The sequence below is a fragment of the Bos grunniens genome, chromosome 5 (genome assembly GCF_055505025.1).
Source record: "Bos grunniens cultivar Pamir isolate PY7600 chromosome 5, Bosgru_T2T1.0, whole genome shotgun sequence".
Lineage (NCBI taxonomy): Eukaryota > Metazoa > Chordata > Mammalia > Artiodactyla > Bovidae > Bos > Bos grunniens.
The window spans coordinates 99,193,841-99,221,702 of NC_141169.1; the positions used below are offsets into that span (position 1 = coordinate 99,193,841).

The window sequence follows — 27,862 nt, forward strand, 5'->3', positions numbered from 1 at the left end:
TCCAGGAGATCTTCCTGATCCAGATTTCGAACCCAGGTCTCCTGCATTACAGGCAGATGCTTTACCCTCTGAGCCACAGAGAAGGGCTACAGGTAGAAGAAACAGCGAGTGCTAAGGCTCTGTGGTCAGAGCGTGGTTTGCACATTTAAGACACAGCAAAGGAGACTAGCCTATGAGAATATTCATTGGGAGGCTTCACTGAAACAATAATTTACAATCATTGTAAAATAGTTAACCTGACCTTAATGGAAAGTCTAGGCATATGAGACCTGAAGGAGTTCAAAATGAGTAATGTTTTAAATCTAGGAAAAAACACTCAGAGATGGGCAAACGTTTGAAAGTGAGGGAAACACACAAGGACCTGTGAGGTCATTTAATCACCACAAGAATTGTATCCAATAAATATTATCCTCATTTTAGAGAGAAGTGACCAGAAGCTCAGAGACACCTGTCCATCTGCCCCTGATCACAAAAAGGCAAGATTAACTTCCAGTCTGCGTGACCTCAAGGTCTCTTCTCTTTCCATGATAAATTCTTCCTATACTGGCTTGCTTTCCTTTACTCTCACTTCACAAGTGTTCCCATCTCAAGTGGACTGGGTGGGAGAAGAAGGGTCTAGGTGGGAAACAGGAGGGAAGAGGTAAAAGTGAGAGAAGAGAAGAAAAATTTAGGAGGTAAAGGATGGCTGCCTCCTCCCCACATGCCTTCAGTTCCGTTCAGTTGCTCCGTCGTGTCCGAACCTTTGTGACCCCATGGACTGTAGCACGCCAGGCTTTCCTGTCCATCACCAACTCCTGGAGCCTACTTAAACCCATGCCCATCCCATCGGTGATGCCATGCAACCGCCTCATTCTCTGTCGTCCCCTTCTCCTCCCATGCCTTCAGCTCCTGACTATTCACAGTTGATGCTCATAAAAAGCCCTGAGAGCTGGTGTGAGAGTGAATTTTAGATGTCGACGTGACTGAGTCATGGAACCCAGACATGTGGTCAAATACCAGTCCAGATGTTGCTGTGAAGGTTACATTTAGATGAGACGAAAATTTAAATCAGTGGACTCTGAGTAAAGCGTATTATCATCTACAATGTGGGTGGATCTCTTCCAATTAGTTGAAGCCCTTAATTAAAAAGAGACTCAGGGGATTTTCTGGCCATCTAGACATTAAGACTGGGCACTTTCACTGCAATGGGCACAGGTTTGATCCCTGGTCAGGGAACTAAGATTCCACATGCCACATGGTGGGACCAAAGAATAAAAACTAGGACCTACGGTATAGTACAGGGAATTCTACTCGATACTCTATAAGGACCTACATGAGAAGAGAATCTAAAAAAAAGAGAGGCTATATGTATAGCTGATTCACTTTGCTGTACAGCAGAAATTAACACAACATTGTAAATGAACCATATTTGTTCTTGTTTAGTCACTAAGTCGTGTCTGATTCTTTTGCAACATCATGGACTATAGCCCGCCAGGCTCCTCTGTCCATGGGATTTTCCAGGCAAGAACACTGGAGTGGGTTGCCATTTCCTTCTCCAGGGGATCTTCCCGACCCAGGGATGGAACCTGTGTCGCCTGCATTGGTAGGTGGATTCTTTACCTCTGAGCCCCCTATATAAGCTCCAACAAAATCTTTTTTAATTGGGGGGAAAAAAAAAAACAACAAACAAACAGACTGAGGTCCTCCAGGAAGATGGAATTCACCCTCCTTATTGCCAACCTCAATTCGTCCCTGAGTCTAGTCAACTTGCCAGCCTCCACAACCTCATCGGCCAAAGAACTCAGTCTTTCTCTCTCCATACTTACACACACACACCCTATTGGTTCTGTTTCTCTGGAGAACCCTGACTGATACAGATGGAACAACCAGTAACATCATCCCCACCAAGGATGGCGTGATGCATCTCTGAGAGGTGTCCCAAGGTCACACTTCTATGAAATGATGGACTGATACTGGGATCCAGCCCTTTACTCTGTACAAGCCACTTGCAGAGCTGGCATTCATCTTAAGTCTCAGACGAGGTTAAAATGCTACACCTCTGATCACATGTGGGATGGCTTTAATAGCATTTTTATCCGTGAAAACAGATGCGTGGATGAAACAGGGAATAAGGCAAAGGCAAATAAAAGGAGAGCACTTCACTTTGCCGACAGCCAATAAGATCACCATCCTCTGACTTCTAGGGCTGCTAAAAAAGTGAGACAGGAGGGTCCCTGTTTACTAAGGCTTACACTTTCACCTGAGGATTAACCAAAGTGCTTTGTTTCTAGGAGGCTTCCTTGATGGGCTGGGAAATAATGATGGGAAATTGACACAATCACAGATGCCACGATAAAACTTCAGGACTGAAAAACACCAAATGGGGTTGCTGGAGCCTTGACAAAATAGGAGACAGAAAGCGGGAAAAAAAAAAAAATAGAGAAAAGTGATTCAGTGATGCAATTCCACCCACGGGCCGGGGGGAGAAGGGGAAGAGGAGGTTGGGAAATACTGCACAATTCTTCCTCAAAAAATGTTGATCAGAATACTTGCTGGTTCAAAAATAATGATGTTGAAGAAAACAAGGAAATGACATACAAATCACACTTCAGATGAGTATTCTTTTTTTTTTTTTTTTTTACTCATTTCTGAGTAGTTACGAACGAGCCCCTAAAAGGGCCCAGAAGCCATTGTTACCTCGTATGACAGGTGTTTTGAAAACGCTTTAGGGAGAAATGTCTGCAAAGTCAAGGGTGCAGCATTTATGTCTTGCAGAAAACAATGGCATCCATGAACATTCTCTCTCCCTCGGAAAAGGAATCTGGGGTCAAAAACAGTATTTCCACATCCCAGCATCTCCCTGAGAGTTGAGAAGAGGGGGAAGCAGGATATATGAAGAAAAACGAAGGGAAGTGTTTTACTTTTTAATTAATTTTTATCACAGTATAGTTGCTTTACAATGCTGTGTTAGTTCCTATTGTACAACAAAGTGAATCAGCTGTATGTATACATATATCCCCTCTTTTTTGGATTTCCTTCCCAGTTAGGTCACCACACTGAGAGAAGGGAGGTAGTTTAGAAAGAATATTTCTGACATAGACACACTACTATATATAAAACAGATAACTAGCAAGGACCTACTGTATAGCACAGGCAACTCTGCTCAACACTGTGACACAGCCTATATGGGAAAATAACCTAAAATAGAGTGGATATATGTATAACTGATTCACTTTGCTGTATACCTGTAACTAACAAAACACTGTAAATCAACTGCACTCCAAAATATTAATTTAAAAAATAAAGTTATGCAAATACAGCAAAAAATAAAGTCCCCCCCCCCCCGCAACAAAAACAGTATTTTATACAGTTAAGAGTAAAAAACACAAGATTTCTACACTTAAATGGAGTTACTTCTGCTCCTTCCGCAATTAGGATGGAGAAATGAACCTGGTGACAGGCAGAACAAGATTCCACACAGAAGGTATGAGGACACACAGGTGTGGCTGGGCATACGTGCTGCAAAGAGATGGGTGTATTTGGGGTGGGAGTCGGGGGTAGGAGAGGGTTTCTGAGTGATCAGGGAAAGCTAGAGAACTTTGGATGGGGACAGAGCACTAAAGATGAGAAAGGGGACTTCCCTGGTGTATCCAGTGGTTATGACTTTATGCTTCCACTGTAGAAGGCACAGGTTCAATCCCTGGTTGGGGAACTAAGATCTCATAAGCCAGGCCGAACAGCGGGGGTGTGGGGGCGGCGGGGAGGGAGAAGAGCTAAAGAGGAGAAAAGAGGGCTGCCTTTGCTCCAAGGGCTTTTCTTCCAGGCCTAGGCTAGAGTCAGCCAAATGCTTTCCCAGCATGTGATTAATACACTGCTGCCCTACTGATGTAAGGAGTCCCTGCACGTCAGTTCTATAAGGCTGCCTATGTGGCATGTGGAGAAGCGTGACATGCTGTATTAGTCAGGGCTTTCCAGAGAAACAAAACCAAAGGCATCTGTGTGTATACATAGGAGTATTGGTTCATAGGTTTACAGAGGCCAACAAGTTCCAAAATCTACAGGGAGGGCCGGAGACCTGGGCCGGAGACCATGCTAGAGTTCAAGCTTGAAGGCTGTCTGCTGATCCCCTCCTCCCTGGGAGAGGTCAGTCTTTTCCTCTATTCAGACCTTCAACTGATTGGATGAGGCTCACCCTCATTATGAAGGCCAACTTGCTTTATTCAAAGTCCACCAAGTTAAATGTTAGAACTTCCCTGGTGGCCCAGTGGTTAATATTCACCTGCCAATGCAGGGGACACAGGTTCAATCCCTGGTATGGGAAGATCCCACATGCCGTGGGGCAACTAACCCATGCGCCACAACTACTGAGCCCGTGAGCCTAGAGCCTGTGCCCCGCAATGAGAGAAGCCACAGCAACGAGAAGCACAAACAATGCAACCAGAGAGTAGCCCCCTCTCCCTGCAACAAGAGAAAGTCCGTGCACAGAAATGAAGACCCAATGCGGCTAAAAATAAAGACCGCTTTTTAAAAAATTAAATGTTAATCTCATCTGTAAACATCTTCACAGAAACATCCAGAATAACAGTAGACCATATATCTGAGCAGTGTGGCCCAGCCGAGTTGACACATAATATCAACCATCACATATGCCCTTATTGCCTTCAGATACTGAAACTCCAATACTTTGGCCACCTGATGTGAAGAGCTGACTCATTTGAAAAGACCCTAATGCTGGGAAAGATTGAGGGCAGGAGGAGAAGGGAACAACAGAGAATAAAATGGTTGGATGGCATCACCGACTCAATGGACATGGGTTTGGGTGGACTCTGGGAATTGGTGATGGACGGGGAGGCCTAGCGTGCTGCAGCTCATGGGGTCATGAAGAGTCGGACACAACTGAGCAACTGAACTCTCATGTTTTACAGAAAATTATGAGATCTCCAATGAAGTCATATGGGTTCTACAAAGACTTTCAAAAAGGGCAAAGGACTAAAATCCACTAAATTAAAGAATGGTAGCTAACTCAGTGGCAAGGCTGGAGGGTCATTTTATCACTATGCTCTGTAATGTACATATCTTCTTATATATAATATCAAATATTACATTTGAGACAAAGGGAGAAAAACCAAGTCTTCAGGCCATTTGCAAGATCAGCCCCCTGACCACTCCTGAACACAACTCGTGCCTTCTCTAATCACGTCGTCTCCTCCATCCATGGACTGATACTCTAGATGACTCTTCATGTGCTTAGCCCTTTGCTGCTCAAATGGATTTTAATCTGTGAACTTCTGAGACAGCTTCTTACAACATCTTTTTATTCCCCCACAGAGTCTGACTGAATGTCTGAATAACTCAATAAAAACTCACTGAAGGCTGAAAAACAAGGTGGGCGGGGGCAAGGGTAACAAAAATAAACCAGCGGGATAGCAGAGCGGCCTGAGTGGCGCTGGGTTTCAGCTGTACAGAAGGCATGAACAGTTCCAAAAGTTAGCTGGAGGCATCAGAACCCAGGTAGAGTCACATGCGTGACTTTTTTAGAAGCCTGGAATGAAACAATGCCCATCCCACATGGTGGTGTACCACAAATGGTATCCTGTTAATAAGGGTAACACACAAGGCTTGTAGAAGGAGGTGTACACAAGACAGATGGGAGCCCAGGGCCTCGGAGATGTTCAGATTGCAGGCAACCAGGAGGAAACAGCTCCCAGGAATGTGGAACCTCACCCCTCAAGTGTCCTTAAGAAACATACTATGGCACCATGGCGAGTCTAGCCAAGTCCCCAAACAAATTTCTGATCTTCCATCCAGCTTCCAGCCTAGTCTAATCAATAGGTAGGAGGCAACCTGTGTGCATGTCAGTCACTTGTGTTTGCGACCCCACAGACTGAAACCCACCAGGCTCCTCTGTCCATGGAATTTCCCAGGCAAGAATACTGGAGTGGGTTGCCATTTCCTTCTCCAAGGGATCTTCTGGACCCAGGGATCAAACTGGAGTCTCCTGCATTGGCAGGCAGATTCTTTAACACTGTGTCACCTGGGAAGCCCCTAGGAGGCAACAGGACTCCCCCAAAGAGCCAGCAGTAGGAGTGCTTTATTTGTCTTCAATCCCTGGTCCATACACTGTTAATTTTTCTCATCAGGACTCCACAACCCTGAACTTAAGCTGCCCCCATGAGTCCCATAAGCCCCGTTGTTGTTTAGTTGCTAAGTTGTGTCTGACTCTCTGGGGACCCCATGGACTGTAGCCCACCAGGTTCCTCTGCCGATGGGGTTTCCCAGGCAAGGATACTGGAGTGGGTTTCCCTTTCCTCCTCCAGGGGATTTTCCTGACCTGGGATTGAACCTGTGTCTCCTGCATTGGCCAGTGGATTCTTTACTGCTGAGCTACTTGGGAAGCCGATGAATCCCAGCTCTGGCTTATTCCAGTCTTGGTTAGAGGAGATCAAGGTTGTGTGTGGTGGTGTGTACTCTCCTCTGTGGGAATAGAATGTTAGCCTGGAGAGCAAGTGGAGCTTTTGATGTGTGCTCCCTACAGATGGAGATGACTTCCCTACTCGCCAAACTAGGGAATCAGGCTAGGGGAATCACAAATATAGGTGTTAGAGAGGAATGGATAGGCTTCAAGCCGCTTATGAACAGATCCTGTTCAAAGGCCAATTAATATGCTATAGTTTAGAAGGAGAGAAGGCTGAGGTTAAAATTCTCCTAGTAATGGTCTAGTCCAGCCTCAATTAACAGGTGAATATGGCCCTGTGAGGTGACATAACCAGCTGAGTAACAACTCAGGTCACTGACAGGGTAAGCTCTAGACCCAGATTCCTCCACTCCATGGCCAGTGCTCTTTCCACCAAGCTGGACTAAAGGATAGATCATTTTGGCCACCTGCCATGTAGAGGAGTTGGAGTTTGTGTGAACTGGCACTGAATCCCAAAAAAAAAAGTCCACCCCAATGTTTACCGCAGCACTTTTACAACAGCCAGGACATGGAAGCTGCCTAGATGTTTATCAACAGGTGAATAGATAAAGATGACGTGGTACATATATTCAATGGAGTATTATTCAGCAATAAAAAGGAATTAACTGGGTGATTTGTAGAGACATGGATGGACCTAGAGTCTGTCATACAGACTGAAGTAAGTCAGAAAAAGAAAAATAAATATCATATGTTAACACATATACATGCAATCTAGAAAAATGGTACAGATGAACCTATTTGCAGGGCAGAAATAGAGAGAATGAATGTGTGGACAGGATGGGGGATGAACTGGGACACTGGGACTGACATATATACCTGACCATGTGTGAAATACACAGCTAGTAGAAGCTGCTGTATAGCACAAGGAGCTCAGCTTGGTGCTCCGTGATGACCTAGAGGGGTGGGATGAGGGGTGGAATGAGCGGTGGGAGGGAGGCCCCAGAGGGGATATATGTGTATGTGTGGCTGATTCACTTCGTTGTACAGCAGAAACTAACAGGGCATTGTGAGTTAACCATACCCCAATTTAAAGAAAAGGTCCAGATTAGAATATACACATCTCCATGTAGGAGACTGAAGGGCAGTCATAGAGAGGAAAAGAGTTCTCTCCCTACAGAGAAGGAACTCCATCCGGGCTAACCCAAACTGAGACCGTTTCACGGACCCACCCCTAGGACCTACACCGTGGTTCCAACCACCCACAGATGTCTCACGTATAGCAGAAAGTGCTCCTTCAAGAGGACAGAATTCTCAACCTCAGCCTGAAACTAGGGCGGGGGAAACTGAGGGCATAAAATGAGTCACCGGAAATGCAGGGCACAACTAGAGTCAAGAAGTCTGTGTCCAGCTCCGGTGGGGCAATCCTGTAGTTCAGAACAGGGGGAATCCCCACAGGTACGCGCCCGCTCTGAGCTCAGGAGACCACCTCCCAGAGGGTGAGCCGCCCACCTCGGCAAGTCCCCTAATGGAGAACTAGCCTCTCCACCGCAAGCTTTCTTTCTTTTGCTTCAGAGAAGCAGGGGGTGAGAACTTTTGTGTTTCTTCAGCCACACATTTTTCTCATCTCCACCTCTCTGATCCCGCTGGCTCTTCTTCTGGAATCTGAAATGGAGCACTTTTGTTTACTTTCTTGCGAGTTCCTGAGGTCTGAGTGCTGGTGTCTCGCAAGTCACTGATTAGCATTCTGACCTCAGCTCCCTCTTCAGAGCCAGCCAAAGGAGCCTGAGAAGTTGGCCACCAGCACTCCCTGGGAACAATAGGCCCTTTCTCCAACATACAGGTTTGTCTTCCTTTTCAAACACACGGGAGTTGGTCCCTTGGCGGGCAGGCCCACCTGACTGTACAGTGTTCGCGAGAGAACAGAGGGCTCCCCGAACAAGAGAGCCCAACTTCAGGCCCCAGGTCCACTGCAGACTAGATGTCACCCCCCGACTCCGTTTATAGAACTCGAAAGGTAAACACATGCCCCATCAGAAAGCAAAGAGGTACAGCCTGGATGCAGTCAGTTGTCCAAGGAAACACCCAGCTCCTAATTGTCTGGGCCTGGAAGGAGAGTTAGGGGGCAGGAAGTAAGGCCGTTAGCGGCTCTGCCAGCCCTGCCACCTGTCAATGTAAGAACTTCTCGGAGTTCAGTCCACCTAAGACTCACTCTCTTATCTGTCCCGCTCTCAAATAACAGTCCAGTTGGCCCTGCTGTTTGTCCAGCGCTTAAACTTCAAGTCATTAGAGAAGAGTGCCCATGGAGATGGGCCACCACCACCGAGGCCCAGAGGACATGGATTCCCTATTTTACTGATGAGGAAGAATGATTGTGCACGTGCCTCTAACAGCTAAAGTTCTCAGCATCAGGCTCTCCACCCGCTGTTTGTTTTCGGGATGCTTCACGAAAGCCCACCTGGCACAGCAGGCTCTGTGTCTCTTGCAGCCAAAAGACACAGAGTCTGCTCCCCGCTCTGCCCTTTACCAAACAGGGTGACTTAACCTCCCTGGGCATCAGCTTCCCCGCATGTGGACAAGGACAAGAAGGACACCACACTGCTTTTCTCACACGGTTATTATCAGGATGGAACCAGATAACAAAGGCAAATATTTTAGAAGCAACTTGACAAATGAAAGGCGCTGTTATTCTCCTTCCAAGGGCTCAGACACAGGCGCATCGGTAGAAGGAACACTTGCTTCTTATCATCCTTGTGCTGAAGAGGTCTTGGCAGGAGACCTCTGAGCCACAGACCCTCAAGGATGTTTAAAACCACAGAAGCTCAGAGACAACTCCAGAACACAGGAGCCCTGCCACAACACTAATTTCTTGAAATGATTCTGGAAAAATCCATAGGTTCAAGTCTCTCACTGTCATTTCTCTGTGCTTCTGTGGTTATTAAAAACGCTTAATACGGTTCAGAATGGTCATCATCCAAAAGTCTTCAAATAATAAATGCTCGGAAGGTGTAGAGAAAAGGGAACCCTTCTACGCCACTTGTAGGAGGGTATATTGGCACAGTCACTATGGAGGAGAGTATGGAAGTTCCTTAAAAAACTAAAAATAGAGCTACCATATGATCCAGCAACTCCACTCCCGGGTATATACCTGGAAAAGATGAAAACTCTAACAAAGATACCTGCACTCCAGTGTTCACAGCAGCACTATTTACAACAGTCATGATATGGAAGTAACCTAAGTGTCCATTGATGGATGAAAGGGTAAAGAATATATGATGTGTGTGTGTGTGTGTGTCTCTCTCTCTCTCCACACACACACACACACACACACACATATATATATAATGGAATATTATTCAGCCATAAAAAGGAATGAAATATTACCACTTATAGCAACAGCAACAAGGATATACCTAGAGATTATCATTATATTTAGTGACTAAGTGAAGTAAGTCAGAGAAAGGCAGATATTATATATTACTTACATGTGGAATCTAAAAAAAAAAAAAAAAAACACACACATCAACTTATTTACAAAACAGAAACACACGCACAGACATAGAAAACTTACGGTTCCCAAAAGGAAAAGGGGTGCAGAGGGATAAATTAGGAGTTTGGAATTAACAAATACATACAACTATATATAAGATAGATAAACAACAAGGGAGAAATATCAATGACCTCAGATATGCAGATGACACCACCCTTATGGCTGAAAGTGAAGAGGAACTAAAGAGCCTCTTGATGAAAGTGAAGGAGGAGAGTGAAAAAGTTGGCTTAAAGCTCAACATTCAGAAAACTAAGATCACGGCATCTGGTCCCATCACTTCATGGGAAATAGATGGGGAAACAGTGGAAATAGTGGCTGACTTTATTTTCTGGGGGCTCCAAAATCACTGCAGATGGTGATTGCAGCCATAAAATTAAAAGATGCTTAGTCCTTGGAAGGAAAGTTATGACCAACCTAAACAGCATATTAAAAAGCAGAGACATTACTTTGCCAACAAAGGTCTGTCTAGTCAAGGCTATGGTTTTTCCAGTGGTCATGTATGGATGTGAGAGTTGGACTATAAAGAAAGCTGAATGCCGAAGAATTGACGCTTTTGAATTGTGGTGTTGGAGAAGACTCTTGAGAGTCCTTTGGACTGCAAGGAGATCCAACCAGTCCATCCTAAAGGAGATCAGTCCTGAGTGTTCTTTGGAAGGACTGATGTTGAAGCTGAAACTCCAATACTTTGGCCACCTGATGCAAAGAGCTGACTCATTTGAAAAGACCATAATGCTGGGAAAGATTGAGGGCAGGAGGAGAAGGGGATGACAGAGGATGAGACGGCTGGATGGCATCACCGACTCGATGGACATGGGTTTGGGTGGACTCCGGGAGCTGGTGATGGACAGGGAGGCCTGGTGTGCTGCGGTTCACGGGGTCGCAAAGAGTAGGACATGACTGAGCGACTGAACTGAACTGAAACAACAAGGTCCTACTATATAGCACAGGAAACTATATTCACTATCTTCTGATATCCTTTAATGGAAGCTGTATATCTGAAACACAATATTGTAAATCAACTATAAAGTAAAAAAAGTTTTAAGCAGATAAATGCAGGCAGCTGAATGGGCTCCCAGCCAATCTTCTCATGATAAAGAGAGTCCAGAGATGGCAAGAGTGTGGTGGGATGGTGGAGTCAGAATTGTCTCTGTAGTCCTCGGAATATTGTTCTGGCTAGGAGGGAACTCAGTGGTTCCAAAAAAAAAAAAAAAAAAAATTTCCCTGGAAAGCTCCATCAGCACAGGGCAGCTTGTAAAAGGTGAATTATTTGGGTACGGGTGGGATTGTTTGTTTGGGAAGAGGTGCTTTTTTGTTCTTATTTTATTTTGCCCTTTTGTTAATATGTGAATGTTTTGAGTGAAGCATCCTAAGATCTGGGACTTTATGTTCTTAAGTCAGACTAAAACAGACCAGACCAGACTAAATCAAGATTTTTTTTTTCTCTACTCAGGATAAAAAGAGTTGGACAGCCCAAAGCACAGAGGCAGTTGGCCGCAAAATTGCTCCATTAGCTCCATGCAGATAATCTAATCTAGAGTCACTCAGAAAATATCTGAAGGCCAGGGACAGAGAATATAAATACAGGAGTCAGATGCTTAAAACACACACATACACACAAATAAATTCTCAGGTGACTTACAAACCAGGAAAACTAGGTTTTTATAGAGCCTTTGGCTGTTTAAAAAAAAAAAAATTAACAAACTTTATCCAGTGCCATGTCATCATGAACTGCTTCCAAGAGCTGGTGTCTGCGGACTAGCCCATGTTGTCTCCTGCTTTTTATGACACCGTATGACTCTCATTCTTACCTAATGCAGGGGTAACAGAAGGAGACAAGGCCTTGTGAATTCACTCTCCTTCCTTCTACTTTCATGCCCTCTCCCTTCCCTTAACCCCCAGGTAAGCATCCCTTCCAGGAGACGATGACCCGCTGACTGGTCTCTGTAGCACCTTCCTTCCCTTTTCCCTCCTCTTCTCCCCGGGGCACTCCCACTTGTTCATTTATTCAACCACTATTCTTTTTTTTTTTTTTTTTTTTAATACTGTCATCTAGTTGATTCACAATGTTGTATTGGTTTCAGGTACAGCACAGTTTCAGTACAAGGAAGTGGTTCAGTTACACATATACACGTACTTTTTTCAAGCTCTTTTCCCGTTTAGTCAACCACTATTCTTGAGTATCTATTATGTGTCGACATTGTGCCTGATGCCAGAAAAAATAGTAACGAGCCAAACAGACAGGGTGCCTGTCCTCATGGTGCTCATCCTGTAAGGGCGAGACAGACAAAAGAATGAGAGGAGAAATAAAGGAATATTTGCAAGTTGTCATCATTGTTAAGAAGGCCACAATCAAGTGAGATTAAAAACTACAGAAGGAAACAAATGAACTCACAAAACAGAAACAGACTTAGACTTTGAAAACAAATTTATGGTTATTAAAGGAGAAAGGTCGGTGGTGGGGGGAGTTAATTAGGAGTTTAGGATTAACATATACATGAAATATACATAAAACAGATAATCAACAAGAACCTACTATATAGCACCAGGAACTCTACTCAATATTCTGTTATAACCTACATGGGAAATGAATCTGAAAAAGAGAGGATATATGTATAACTGAATCACTTTGCTGTACATCTGAAGCTAACCCAACACTGTAAATCAACTATACTCCAATATAAAACAAAAATTAAATTAAAAAAAAAAAAACCACAGGAGAACCTGAATATCCTTTGGGATGACCAACACAGCTTTTTCTTTTTAAAGCCTTAGAAATATACATTTATTTTGGGTGTTGACTCTTATACTCACAGGACAGTCAATGACCCATCTCTCGCTAAACTTTCCTTTCAATCTTAAAATGGAAAGGGATTACATAATCGAGATCCTTCGGTCCAAACCCTTCAGGAAGCTCTCCGGCTCAGCCCTTTTAGCCTCCAGGAAGGAAACCCCTCAACTTCCACTGGGTGGTTACAAGGCATTCTGCTAGGCTCTGTGGATCATTCAAAATAACTCCCAGAACTTAACATGCATTTTCTTTCACTGAGTGCTTCTTCAGAACCTAAAAAAAATGTTTGGATTAGTCAACTGCATGGTGAAAACCTGGCCACTGGATTAAACCTTCCTCAGGGCAGAGTGCATGGTTTAAACTTCTTGGTATCATTCACACTGGCTTACTCATAAATAGTCTTTTTATTTTTTATTTTTATATTGAAGATAACAAAGTCAGCCCGTTTTAATTCCCCAGATTTCTCTAACCTTTTCTTTTAAAAGTCATGTCCTACATCTTAAATTATTTTAATCCCACTCCTCTTGATCTTCTATATTTAGACACACTTTTAAAGCAGTGACTAAAACGGGAAAGAATATTCTAATAAGGAACTGACTAATGCAAAGGTTAGCAAAAGGGTTATTTTCCTTGAAACTCATCTTATTTTTAGTATATTTCAGCACTTTTTCCTCAATCAGCTTTTAGTTGACTAATGACTTCTGGGTATTTTCTTTCAGTATTTGTACTGAGTAGTATTTTCCCTTTGTGTATGTGAATGTTTGGGGACCTCTGACACATCATTCTTTAAGAGTACTGACTGAATTCCATTTTTTTCTAATTTTCCAGCGTAACTGCTAACATTTTATGACTTAGAATATAAACTGCCTATGGGCAGGGACACTGTTTTTTCCTGTTAAGTGGACTATGAAAGCACTTCCTAAGACCTGAGTTCTTTATGAACCATTAGAGAAGCTCTACTGGCTGTGCCAACAATTTTTGAGCTTTGTTCTTCAAAGTTACAGGGCTCCCCAGGTGCCGCTCGTGGTAAAGAACCCACCTGTCAATGCAGGAGATATAAGAGATGTGGGTTCGATCCCTGGGTGGGGAAGATCCCCTGGAGGAGGAAATAGCAACCCCTTCCAGTATTCTTGCCTGGAGAATCTCATGGACAGAAGACCCTGGGGGGCTACAGTCCATAGGGTTGCAAAGAGTTGGACACGACTGAAGCAACTTAGCACCCACGCACTTCAAAGTTCCAGTTTTCTCACTCACAAAAAAGTCTGCCTGAGTTCTCCAGTTACCAAGAGATAACGGGGAGAGCAGAGAGAACCCCCGAGGTGCCCCGGCTGATTTGTTCTAATTATGGTTGGACTGCAACTATTCTATGTGTATTTCAATCATAACAATCGTATCTTTCTAGGTGTTAGATCCCACATCACTTAGAGCATGGAAGACTATTAAAAACTACCCCCTTCCCAGAGAAAATAGAGTTAGCAAATGTGGATAATTTTTTCAGAACTTAGGGTAGGGGTTAGGGAAGACTGGAATTTTGAGTTAAATATATCTACCTTACAGATGGATTTAATAATTATTGGTCTTCATTGTCATATTGTGGGCAGGACAAGGAAAAGGGGAAAAATAAATTACAGGGTGGTAAAATACTATCTTAAAATACTTTAAAGTAGTATTTATAATATATTCATATTAATAAAGACTAATAATACATGGAAAAAAAAAAAAACTACTTCCCAAAAGTGCATTACTGAGTGGAAAGCCTGGAGGTAGGAATCTGTCTGGCTGTCTTTTATAAATCAATGCCTTCTTGCCACTCTGGTTACAATGAGAGGTCTAATGAAAATTTCACAAAAACAAAACTCTAAATTGAAGCTGAAATAAGAATTTCAGAATGTTTAAAAAAAAAAAAAAAAGGTTAGGCAGAGGTGGTCCAACAAACTCTGATGTCAACAAACCCAACGCTACCGACCATGAGCAAACTCTTGTCCATAGCTGCCTCGGTCCAGGCCACCAGCATCCCTTGCCTAAAATGTAGCAACCACCTTGTCACCTCACTCCCCCTCTCCTCTGTACACACTGCTCTCCAATCCCCATCTCTCCTACTCAGTTCCATCTGCCACCCTGTCAACCCAGGATGCAATCAGGTCAGTCTAACTGCATGAAGCCACCAAGTGACCCATTCCCCCAAAGTGAACTCCTCAGCAAGGTGTTTAAGCTCCTCTAAGCCCCCCACCATCCCTCTACCCTCCTCTGCTTTCTACATCCACAGTCCTTTTCCATTCTTCCAATGAACCACGTATTTACCTCACCATGGTTCAGGCCATTCATGGAATCCCATCCTTTTTTTTCTGTCTTGAACACCTATTCATCCTTCAAGGCGCCTTTGAAATATGACCCCTTCTTTGAATCTTTCTTAAATTTTGCTCACAGTCCTCAGCAGATGATTGGATCCCTTCTGGTCCTTTTTCTAGCACTTAGCACATGACACTGTAGTTAGCAGAGTATACAGCTGTCTCCTTCAAAAGACAGCACCATCAATCTCTGGTCAGACATAGAGCCTCTGACACACAGTAGGTGCTCATTTGTTGCTCTGACATTAATTGCCTCAGTTTTGCTACTCAGCTCCCCAGAAGAAAGACCATTCAAGAAGAATAGGGCATGCCCTTGGAACAGTCATTCCAGGAACAGGCCAAGGATAGATCTGGAAGAAAAACCCACCTCTGGCTACAAAAACTAAAAACACTGAAACTCTCGAGTCTTAAAAGACAATGGCTGGGACTTCCCTGGTGGCTCAGAGGGAAAGAATCCGCCTGGCAATGCAGGTGACACAGGTTCGAACCCTGGTCCAGGAAGATCCCAGAGCAACTAAGTCCTGTGCCCCACAAATACCGAGCCTGTGGTCTAAAGCCCAGGAGTCACAGCTACTGAAGCCCACATGTCCTAGAACCTGTGCTCTGTAACGAGAGAAGCCACCACAGTGAGAAGCCTGCACACAATTAGTGAGTAGGCCTCGAAGCAACCAAGATCTAACACAGGAAAAATAAATAAACAAAATTATTAAAAAAAAAAGACATTGGCTGACTTAAAGGAATGAAATTCAGTACATGCTGTGACATGGATGAACCCCAAACACTAAGTGAAATAAGTCAGTTACAAAAGGACAAATATTGTATTATTCCACTACATGAGGAACCTACAAGAGTCAAATCCACAGAAAGAGAGGTACTGCTGCTGCTGCTGCTGCTGCCAAGTCACTTCAGTCGTGTCTGACTCTGTGTAACACCATAGACGGGAGGCCACCAGGCTCCCCCGTCCCTGGGACTCTCCAGGCAAGAACACTGGAGTGGGGTGCCATTTCCTTCTCCAACACATGAAAGTGAAAAGCGAAAGTGAAGTCGCTCAGCCATGTCTGACTCCTAGCGACCCCATGGACTGCAGCCCACCAGGCTCCTCTATCCATGGGATTTTCCAGGCAAGAGTACTGGAGTGGGGAATGGTGGTGAAAAGGGATGAGAGGGAGGGATGACGTGGATGTTCTTTTTATTTCTTACTGAAGTATAGTGCATTTATAATGTTGTATTAGTTTCTGTTAGTGGCTTGGGAAGTGATATAATGGGTCGATCCCTGGGTTGGGAAGATCCCCTGGAGGAGGGCATGGCAACCCACTCCAGTATTCCTGCCTGGGAAATTCCATGGACAAAGGAGACTAACAGGCTATAGTCCATGGGGTCACAAAGAGTTGGAGATAACTGAGCAAGTGACACTTTCACTTTTTCATATATTTCTATATATCCTTTTTCATATTCTTATCATTATGATTTATATGCAGAGTACATCATGTACTTATATGCAGAGTACATCATGAGAAATGCTGGGCTGGATGAAGCACAAGCTGGAATCCAGATTGCCAGGAGAAACATCAATAACCTCAGATACGCAGATGATACCACCCTTATGGCAGAAAGTGAAGAAGAACTCAAGAGTTTCTTGATGAAAGTGAAAGAGGAGAGTAAAAAAGTTGGCTTAAAGCTCAACGTTCAGAAAACTAAGATCATGGCATCTGGTCCCATCACTTCATGGCAAATAGATGGGGAAACAATGGAAACTGAGAGACTATTTTGGGGGACTCCAAAATTACTGCAGATAGTGACTGCAGCCATGAAATTAAAAGATGCTTGCTCCTTGGAAGAAAAGGTATGACCAACCTAGACAGCATATTAAAAGGCAGAGACATTACTTTGCCAACAAGTCCATCTAGTCAAGGCTATGGTTTTTCCAGTAGTCATGTATGGATGTGAGAGTAGGACTAAAAAGAAAGCTGAGCACCGAAGAATTGATGCTTTTGAATTGTGGTGTTGGAGAAGACTTTTGAGAGTCCCTTGGACAGCAAGGAGATCAAACCAGTCAATCCTAAAGGAAATCAGTCCTGAACATTCATTGGAAGGACTGATGCTAAAACTGAAACTCCAATACTTTGGCCACCTGGTGCAAAGAACTGACTCATTTGAAAAGACCCTGATGCTGGGAGAGATTGAAGCCAGGAGGAGAAGGAGATGACAGAGGATGAGATGGTTGGATGGCATCACCGACTCAATGGACATGAGTTTGAGTAAACGCCGGGAGCTGGTGATGGACAGGGAAGCCTGGCATGCTGCAGTCCATGGGGTCGCAAAGAGTCAGACATGACTGAGCAACTGAATTGAACTGAATATTAAGGTTTATTGTAGGATACTGAATACATCACTGTGTTATACAGTAGAACATTGTTGTTTATCTATTTTATATATAGTAATTTCTATCTGCTAATCTCAAACTCTTGATTTATTCCCTCTCGACTCCCTTTCCACTTTGGTAATCATAAGTTTGTTTTCTATGTCTGTATGTTTCAGTTTCATAAATGAGGTCATTTGTGTTATATTTTAGGTTTCACATATAAGTGATGTCACGGTTTTTGTCTCTCTCCTCTCTCTGACTTCACTTAGTATGATAGATCTCTAAGTCCATCCATTTTGCTGCAAGTGGAATTATTTCATTCTTTTTTATGGCTGAGTAGTTTCCATTGTATGCATATAAGGAAGGGCCATTCTTTTTAACTGGTACTGAGTTTCACTGGAGAAGATCAAAAAGTTCTGGAGATGGATAGTGGAGGCTATAGCACAGCAATGTGAATGTAGCTAGTGATGCTATATTGTACACATAAAAATGGTTAAAATGGTAAATTTCATGTTATGTATATTTTACCATATGGGGGGGTGCAGAGACAATGGCTGAGAGTCAAAATAATTATAATTTTAAAAGTATAGGCACATGAAGGGTAGCAGATACAGTATATTTGAATTGGTTCACAAACTCTGATTCCAGGAATGAGGGCATCCCCCTCAGAGCCTTATAATGAAGTTTTAGAACTAATGGCTGGAAGTCTGAGTTCCATAGTGAGAGTACGTGCAATGCATTCAATACCTTCCACTCAATACAACCAGTAGATTTTGAGCATCTCCAATGTTCCAGGCCTCATGTTCGGCAGATGCTGAAAAACATCCAAGTTGATTGAAAAGAGCTTAGAGTATCCTAGGAAGAATGAGACATCTACCCAAATAACTACAGCACTGGGCTGACTTGGATTGAGGTTTATAAAAAGAAATACAAACATAGTCTAGGAGAAAGGACAACAGACGGTTCAAGGAAGTTTTCCAACAGAAGTTCAGGGAAGGCGACATCAGAGACATTTAATGAAGGAAGTTGGATGCTGACCCTGGTGCATTTATACCTTAGCATCCCCACCAGCAAGTAAAGACAGGGCTCCTGGTACGCTCTACGTCCTTCCAGCTGAAGGACTCTGGCATCCTACATGCTACAGATATATATACTGTTATAATTATATTGGTTATATATATTATATACTATTATTATATTGGGTTGGAGAAGGAAATGGCAACTCCAGTATTCTTGCCTAGAGAATCCTATGGATGGAGGAGCCTGGTGGGCTGCTGTCCATAGGGTCGCACAGAGTCGGACACAACTGAAGCGACTTAGCATGCACTGGAGACGGAAATGGCAACCCACTCCAGTATTCTTGCCTGGACAATCCCAGAGACAGAGGAGCCTAGTGGGCTGCCGTCTATGGGATCGCACAGAAAGGACACAACTGAAGTGATTTAGCAGCAGCACTATATTGGGTTGGCTAAAAAGTTCATTCAGGTTTGCCATACGATGGGTAACATATATACCTAATATATATAATACATAACATATATATACACATATACAAGTATATATACAGATACACATTGTGTATATACATGTATATACACATATATATAAAACATAACATACAACATAAATATACATATACATAAGATATAACATATATATAATATTTAATAATAATATGTAATGCATGCTGTATGACATGAAAGTGGCCACAACCCTTTGGCTGGATCTGACCTAGTGTGACATTTTTCTCTCCTCTTGACCTCTATCTGCAGCTGTTCCATTCTGTTACTCCTGAAAAAACTCAATAATCAACAAATCTTCTCTGTACTTTATTTCCCCTTGGTATTTATAGATTTTTACAGTATCTTGCAGGATAACTCTCTAGGTTTCCAGAAATAGAGAAGAAATACATATACACAACTAGATATTTTTACTCTAAAATTTCAGTTTCTAATACTCCAATCAAATCCTTCCCATCTCTCAACAAACTCCATCTACATAAATGGTTTTACAGGGTGAAGAAACAGACTTATTCTGTCTTTCCCAGATTACTGGTGTTTTACAGAATAGTAAAATGCACAATGCTGAATTAAAATGAATGTTTTCAATGAATTAATATTAACAAGCTATAGCCTATCAACTTCAAGGAGTTTGTAAGTTTGGAAGTGTTATTAAAACATGCAAATCCCACTAAACTATGGTTTCCTTCAATTCATCCCATATGTCTTCAGGAAAATGAGAAAGCCTCATTCAGTAGAAAAGAAAGAACACTGTCCCTCCATTTTATTTTAAAAGAAGGTAGTCCAGTGGTAAAGAATCCACCTGCCAATGCAGGGGACGCGGGTTCAATCCCTGCTTTGGAAGATTCCACATGCCACAGGATAACTAAGCCAGTGTGCCACAACTACTGAGGCCCATATACTCTATAGCCTGTGCTCTACAGCAGGAGAAGTCACCTGAATGAGAAGCCAGTGCAGCACAACTAGAGAAAGCCTGCATGCAGAAACAAAGACCCAGCACAGCCACAAAGAAACAAATAAAGAAAAGAAACAACACAACTTATTGCAAGTATCCTTTTGCAACGCTGAAGCGATGTAAGCATCTGATAAAGGAGTGGAAGCATTCTGTTTCTCTACGTTTTATTCTAATGTAAAGATCTTCAGTAGTGGGCTTCTCTGGTGGCTCAAACAGTAAAGAACCTGTCTGCAATGCAGGAGACCCAGGTTCAATCCCTGGTTGGGAAGATCCCCTGGAAAAGGAAATGGCAACCCACTCCAGTATTCTTGCCTAGAGAATTCCATAGACAGAGGAGTCTGGTGGGCTACAGTTCACGGGGTTACAAAGAGTTGGAAACGATTGAGCGACTTTCACTTTTTCTTTCAAAGATCTTCAGAGTAGGATGTTAGTGCCTTCGGTAATCTGCCTATATTCACGCCTGGACACTGTCTGTGAACCTTGGGCAGGTTATATAACTTATAACCCTCAATTTCTCTACCTGTTAAGTAGTTTAGTAATAGTAACCCATTATTCAGAAGGTAGTGCTCAGAACTAAACGAGCCTGTAGTGGCATAAAGCTCTAAGTACATATCTGGTGTGTAGTAACACAGGTTTGATCCCTGGGTCAGGAAGATGCCCTGGAGGAGGGCATGGCAACTCTTTCCAGTATTCCTGCCTGGAGAACCCTATGGACAGAGGAGTCTGGAGGGCTACAGTCCATAGTGTCACAAAGAGTCGGGCACAACTGAAGCAACTTTGCACACATGCACACAAATGTGAGTTTTTGTTATTACTCAAATTGTATTCTTACTCCAATGCAACCAGTAGCTGGTTTGCAAATTTTTGGAGCTTTCTGGTTCTCCCTACTCCTACCTAACAAGAAGAACAGAAGGGAAACTGAGGTTACATCTATAATGAAACTTGAACTATAGGAAAACATTAACTCCCTTGCTAGTTTTGAGGGTACAAGTTGTCATGTGTGGGATGACTGTGTTGGGAGGCCCACATGATAAGGAGCTGAGGGCAACCTCCAGCCAACAGCTAACAAGAAACTGACACCCAATGTCCTAGAACCACAAGGCCCTACTCTGCCAACAGAAGTGGAGTCTTCCCTAGTCAAGCCTCAGATGAGACCACAGTCTTGGCTGACACGGGAATTGCAGGCTGTGAGACCCTAAACAGATGATCAAGATTCCTGACCTACAGAGACTGTGTGGAAGTACCGGGTTGGCCAAAAAGTTCCTTTGGCTTTTATTTTTTAAAAACTAACATATTTTTTTCCACTTTCACCAAGAACATCCTTGAACAACGTATTCACTGTTTTGTTCCACTACCTTGGCCCATTTTTCAAGCAGCTTCATAATTCCATCTTCTGTAATCTTTTACAGCAAAGAACTATTTCAGGTGTCTTTTATAGTCTTCCAAGGAATTTAAGTTTTTTCTATTATAAGAGAATTTTGTAATGACAGAAATAAATGGAAATCCAAAGGTTCAATATTTGGTAAATATGGAGGATGAGTCAGAACTGACCGGCCAAGCTGTAACAGCGTTTGCTTGGTCATCAATGCATACGCATTGATTATGCATTTTCTGTTGACTAATTCCCGATGCTTTTGTCAAATACTGCTTTCAGTTGGTCAACTAGGAGTCGTACTTGCTGGAATTAATTGCTTCGTTTTCTGAAAAGAGCTCATAATAGACGGGTCTCATCCAATCCCACCGTGGATATACACAACAGCAGCTTCTTTGGATTGAAGACCAGCCTTTAGTATGGTTGGTGGTATTAATTTTGGTTGCCCCACAATCACTTCTATGCCACATTATTGTACAGTATCGACTTTTCAATGCCTGTCACAATTTGTTTTAAAAAGAGATTTTCATTAGGTTTAAGTAGAGAATCATATGTGGCAATAAGACTTTCTTTTTTTTTTTTTTTTTTGCTTAACTTATGTGGAACCCAAATATCAAAGCGATTAACATAACCAAGATGGTTCAAATGACTTTCAATGCTTGATTTAGTTATTTTGAATATGTCAACTATCTCCTGAGTAGTATAACATTAATTGTTTCCAATTAATACCTCAATTTGATTGCTGGTCTACCCCACTGTGGAGCATCACCCAATGAGAAATCTCAAGCATGAAACTTCGCAAACCACTTTTGACATGTTCGATCAGTCACAGAACCTTCTCCATACACTGCACAAATTTTTTGCATTTCAACTGTGTTTCTACCTTTCTTGAAATAACAAAGCATAATATGTCTAAAATGTTGTTTTATTCCATCCTTAGTATTAAAATGGCTAAACAAAAATTCGCCAATTTTTATCTTTTTTTTTAATAATGTACTCTGATATGACAGCTGTCACAATATAATCTAAAAAAAGTGTTCTGAATAAAGTTAAAAACAACTAAGCTCTACTAGAGCCATCTTATGGAGAAAACCAAAAGAACTCTTTGGCCAACCCAATAAATGTGTGTTGTTTTAAACCACTAAGTTTTTGGTGAGGTAATATGCAACAATAGAAAATTAGTATTAATGTGGAGACTGGGAATGCCAGTAGATACACATGGTACAAAAATACATATATAGGCAAAAATACATTCACACACACACAGTCCTATGATTTAATGTCATTGCTATAGTGATTTAGCTTATTAGAACACATACTGGGTCTGTTTATTTAACGTGAACTAAGTTGCATCTTGGCTGGCAGGAGAGACAGTAAATCAAGGTATTTAGGAGTGAATGGTAACTCTTCTCCACAGTGATGGGGTATGGAAAAAAAAAAAAAACAACCCACAGTTTTCTGTGGCATTTCACCAAACAAGTAACAACCAAAGGTTTTGTTTTCAATTTATTTTCAAATTAGGTAAGTCAGCCTTTCTGGAAACCAAATTGGGCAAGAGATTTTGTCTGGGTCCAAATCCTCCTGCCAAATTGCATTACCTTATGGGCATGATTGGGGTCTCTGGGGACTAAGTTATGGGAAAGGCCCACAAATCAGTCATCCAGAAGGAATAGCCAACATGCAACTTAGTTCACGTCAAATAAACAGACCCAAACCAGGAACTCGGAAAAGCCTTCTGTTAAGATGTGGGTTCTGATTCATTTTCTAGTTAAATACTATAATTTCCCAGTTCCTCTTGCAAAAAGACACAGTCCGCCACTTGCTCGATGCTCCTACAGTGACGATCCCTTCCATTTTATCAGGATCTTCATTTAAACTTCTGACCTTAAGTTCTTAACCAGCCTGGAGCCTTCTGAAACATTTTGCACAGAATCAGGAAATTGAACAAGCAAGATAGTTCCTTGGAGATCATCTAGTCCTATTCTCTAATTTTACTGGAAAAACCATGAGGCCCATGGAATTAAAATGACTGGCTTAAGTTTAAAAGCTGAATCTTTTTGACAAATTTTAACCTCTTTCTTGAAAACAGCGGAGGAGGAGTTAGTTTCTCTTCTAACCTTCCTTTTTACGTTTCTGTCTATTCGAATGCCGACAGCCTCTGCTGGGCAGCCCCCCTTGCAGAGAAAGATTTCTATGAACCACTATGAATGAAAGAGATCTCAAGTAACTGATGGGGATCTTACAGGCTGGAGTGACATTCATCACCCGTCAAGTTTCCATCAATGCTGTCAGTCCACAAGAAATTTCAGCCAAGTCACGGCAACAAAAATAAATTACTGGCTCCACTGCTTAAGGGATGAGCTAAGACAGATCGTAATCATATTCCTTCCACATGGATTCACCACAACAGCTAGAGGTGGGGGGAGGGGTGGGGAGAAAGCAAAGAAACCTATTCAAATGTAACTAACAAGTAACAGAGGGACTGCCTACAATTTCTCTACAATTTCTCTATTTAACAAACACTGAATACCAATCATGGTGTTTGCCACATCACTACCAGGAATTAAAAGATGACATAAAGAAACAGTCTCTGGGGGACTTTATTGGTGGTCCAGTGATTAAGACTTCGACTTCCAAAGCAGGGGTGCAGGTTCGATCCCTGGTATGGGAACTAGGATCCCACATGGCCTCACGGCCAAAAAAAGAGTAAAATTTAAAAAAAAAAAAAAGAAAAACAGCAGTAATGTAACGACAACAACAAAACAAACAGTCTCTGCCTGCAGGAGAGACTTCTTCATGTGAAGAAGTCAAATATTTAGCAATTATTTTAATAACAGAGACCATTTATTGAGCATTTACTTTGTGCCAGGCTGGTTCTAAGTATTTTACACGGATGAAATCCCTTAATGCTCATTGCACTTAAAGAAGTAGCTTTATTTTTGATTCCTCATTGACTCACAAAATGAAGGCACAGAAGGCTGAGCTTCCTGCCCAAAGTTCACACGTTCATCGTTTCAACAAATATTTGCTTACTGTGTTCTGCACACTGCTCTGGGTGCAGGAGATACAGCAGTGAACAAAAGAAGTGAAAATTCCTCTTCCTGTGGAGCTTACGTATTAGTGGAAGGAAAAAATATTAAGTAAAAAATGACAATTGGGACTTCCCTGGTGCTCTAGTGTTTCAGACATCGCCTTCCAATGACGAAGGTGCGGGTTTGATCCCTGGTCAGGGAGCTAAGATTCCACATGGCTCACGGCCAAAAAACCAAAACAAAAAACAGAAGCAGTATTGTAACAAATTCAATAAAGACTTTAAAAATGAAAAAAAGAATCAAAGTCAGAGAGTGACAAGTGCTAAACAGAAAAATGAAGCAGGGAAGGGAAACTAAAGAGTGAGTGGCGGTGGCTGGGTAGGTGCTATTTTTAGGAAGAACTGTCCTGGGAGGGTTTCAGCAGAGACCAGAGGGGGTCCCCAAGCAGCAGAGCGAGACACAGGCAGGCAGTCCTGCTGCACCCCGACACTTTCTGCCCTGCCATGCTATGCAGGGCAAAAAAGGCTAGGGACAGAAGCTGTGACTTCCCTCTATTCATCTCTTAAAAGCACTTTTTACTGTCCTCTTCTGATTATAAATATTAATATCATGTGCCTTTATTGAAGAAATGGATTTAAAGGTTTTCATGTGGAATCTTTAAAAAAAGTATATGATACAAATGAACGTCTATGCAAAATAGAAATAGATCCACAGATAGAGAAAACAAACTTATGGTTGGTTACCAAAGGGGAAGTGGGAAAGAGGATAAATTAGGAGTTCGGGATTAACGTGTAGACACTGTGCATGTGTGTGCTTATCACTCAGTCGTGTCCGACTCTTTGTGACCCCACAGACTGTAGCCCACCAGGTTCCTCTGTCCATAGGATTCTCTAGGCAAGAATACTGGAGTGGGTGGCTGTGCCCTCCTCCAGGGACCTTCCCAACCCAGGGATCGAACCTAGGTCTCCGGAATTGCAGGCGGATTCTTTATTGTCTGAGCCACCATACACACTACTAGATATAAAATAGTATATATAAAAAAGACAACAAACAAGGACCTATTGTATAACATGGGGAACTATACTCAATATTTTATAATAACCTATAAGGGAAAAGAATCTGAAAAACAATACACACACACACACACACAGATATATGACTGAATCACTTGGCTGTACACCTAACACAATACTTATATGTAAATCAATGTAAACATTGTAAAACATCATAAATCAATTTTTTAAATATAGGTTTTTCACAGAAACTTCTATTCTTATGGCAGTTTGAGATTCATCGGCTGACATCCTTACTGGGGTTCCCCATGTCTGCAAATGCATAGGGGAAGGGAGAAAGGGGGTCAATTAACAGAAATGGGCCTAGAGGAGGATTCCGGAAGCCCAGGTCTGGTCCCAGCTCTGCCTCGAAACAAATCATGCTTCTGAAACCAGAGAGAACCCAGGACAAAGCGTCCGGCAGAAAGAATTCTAACACCCCATGAGAGAGGCCCGATTGTGTGAAACCATGACCCCTGAGGGCTTCCCTGGTGGCTCAGATGGTAAAGAATCTGCCTGCAATGTGAGAGGCCTGGGTTCGATTCCTGCTTTAGGAAGATCCCCTGGGGGAGGGCATGGCAATCCACTCCAGGATTCTTGCCTGGAGAATTCCAGGGACAGAGGAGCCTGGCGGGCTACAGTCCATAGCAGAGTCAGACACGCCTGAGGGACTAAACACAGCACACAGCACATGACCCCAGGGACTGTGCTCCCTTCCTCCCCTCATCACTGTTCCTCGGCCCCCTTTCTCCACACCGTCGTAACCCTGTTGATCCATATTTCCCACTTCAATATTTAACTCCCATTAGGTTGAGAAATCTACATTTCCATTTATTAGAATATGTTCAAATCACAGTAACTTCCTTTGAACTGGGGCTAGATTTGGCCACATCCTGAAAAGAAAGGCCAAGAGATCAGTTTGACATGTTGGAAAACACCAGGGAACGAAATGTCTCAAATGGGCCCGTCTTCCTTATCTTTTGGCAGATTTCAATGAAATTGAGGATACAAAAGTTACAGATGCCGTACATGGTGGGCCGTTGTTGCTGAATTGCTAAGTCCTGTCCGACTATTTGTGACCCCACGGACTTTAGCCCACCAGGCTCCTCTGTCCATGGGATTTTCCAGGCAAGAATAGTAGAATAGGTCGCCACTTCCTCTTCCAGGGGATCTTCCTGACCCAGGAATCGAACTGCGTCTCCTGCATTGCAGGCGGATCTTTACCACTGAGCCACCTGGCAGTGCCCCCATTTATTTTTCTAATCACATGGCGATCAAAGGGAAGAAAGGCACAGTGATACACGGACACAAAATGAACATCAACGGCAACTGTTTCCTGGAGGGAAAAGAACATCTTATTCCCTGGACCAGCAGGAATATATCTTCTAGAGAGAGAGATGGGACAAACACACAGCTAAGTACATGTGGATAAATGACTATGACTTTGCAGAGCTAAATATACGAAAGCAGAGAGAAGGCTGTCACAAACACAGAGACAATAACCAGGTGGAAAAAGCGTTTTCACTGGGAAAGTTCCTAATGGGAGAAGACCTTCCAAGCACTGTTTTGAAAGTGGGAGAGAGCCACGATCAAGCAGATGTGGGCACCCGGTCTGTATATAATCACCCTCCTTTTTAGTCTTGGCACTGACTAATATCAAAACTGTACCCAGCATTACAGAAGACAGTCCACTTGGTTTCAAGATGGCCATCTGACTGGCAAAGCTTAAAGGAGGGACTGAATCTTATTAAAGCAACATATGAGTCGAGGTGGTGGTGGTATAGGGCTTAGCATAGCTGTCTTCCAAAGCATCATGTGGGTCCAAAATTCAAATCATTTCATATAGAAACCACCGTAATATATTTTGCATCCATTACATCTCACATAACCCTCACAATAACCCTGGGCAGGAGCTATATATTAGTGGCCCATATTTTCAGCTGAGCAAACTGAGCCTCGGAGGTTAAATAATACACCAAAAGTCACAGAACTAAATCATGGCAGAGACAGAATTCAAACCCGGTGGGCAGGTCCACTGAATTAAAAAAAATTTTTAACCACTGTGCTAGGTAATTAGAAGTATACCAAGACATTAGATCTCTAACAAGGCAAACCTAAAAAATAAAGACATGCCCCAACGACTTCCTGGGTGGTCCAGGAGCTTAAGACTCCACGCTCCCAATGCAGGGGACTGGGTTTGATTCCTGATTAGGAAACTAGATCCCCCATGCCATAAGTAAGAGCTTGCATGTGGCAACAAAGACTTGGTACAGCCAAATAAATTAATAAAAATAATTTTTTAATCAATATTTAAAAAAAAAGACTTCCCCCCAAATCATCCAAAATAACACTATATTATGCTGCAGCATAATAAAAAGTGTTTCTCTACCAGCATCCATTCAAATAAAATTTTTCTTTGGTACAACTCTATCTGCTCTCCCCAAGTATGTGTGTATATGTGTGTGTGGTGTGTACATGTGCGCACTGTAGCT

General features: G+C 42.6%; 1 protein-coding gene across 8 annotated transcripts in view; it reads right to left on the bottom strand.

Moving 5' to 3' along the window:
• The window catches only part of ETV6 (ETS variant transcription factor 6), a 289,306-nt gene that overhangs the window by 213,739 nt on the left and 47,705 nt on the right, over positions 1-27,862 (bottom strand). Inside the window, exons 2-3 of one of the 8 annotated variants that reach the window (XM_086402003.1) lie at positions 12,076-12,207; positions 11,644-11,749 (exon numbers count right to left, since the gene is read on the bottom strand). The exons of the other annotated variants lie outside the window; for them this stretch is intronic. Of the exons in view, the coding sequence (XP_086258129.1) occupies positions 11,644-11,658 (15 nt within the window). The 5' untranslated portion in view covers positions 11,659-11,749; positions 12,076-12,207. The remainder of the gene's footprint in view (positions 1-11,643; positions 11,750-12,075; positions 12,208-27,862) is intronic. 8 annotated transcript variants of the gene reach the window in all.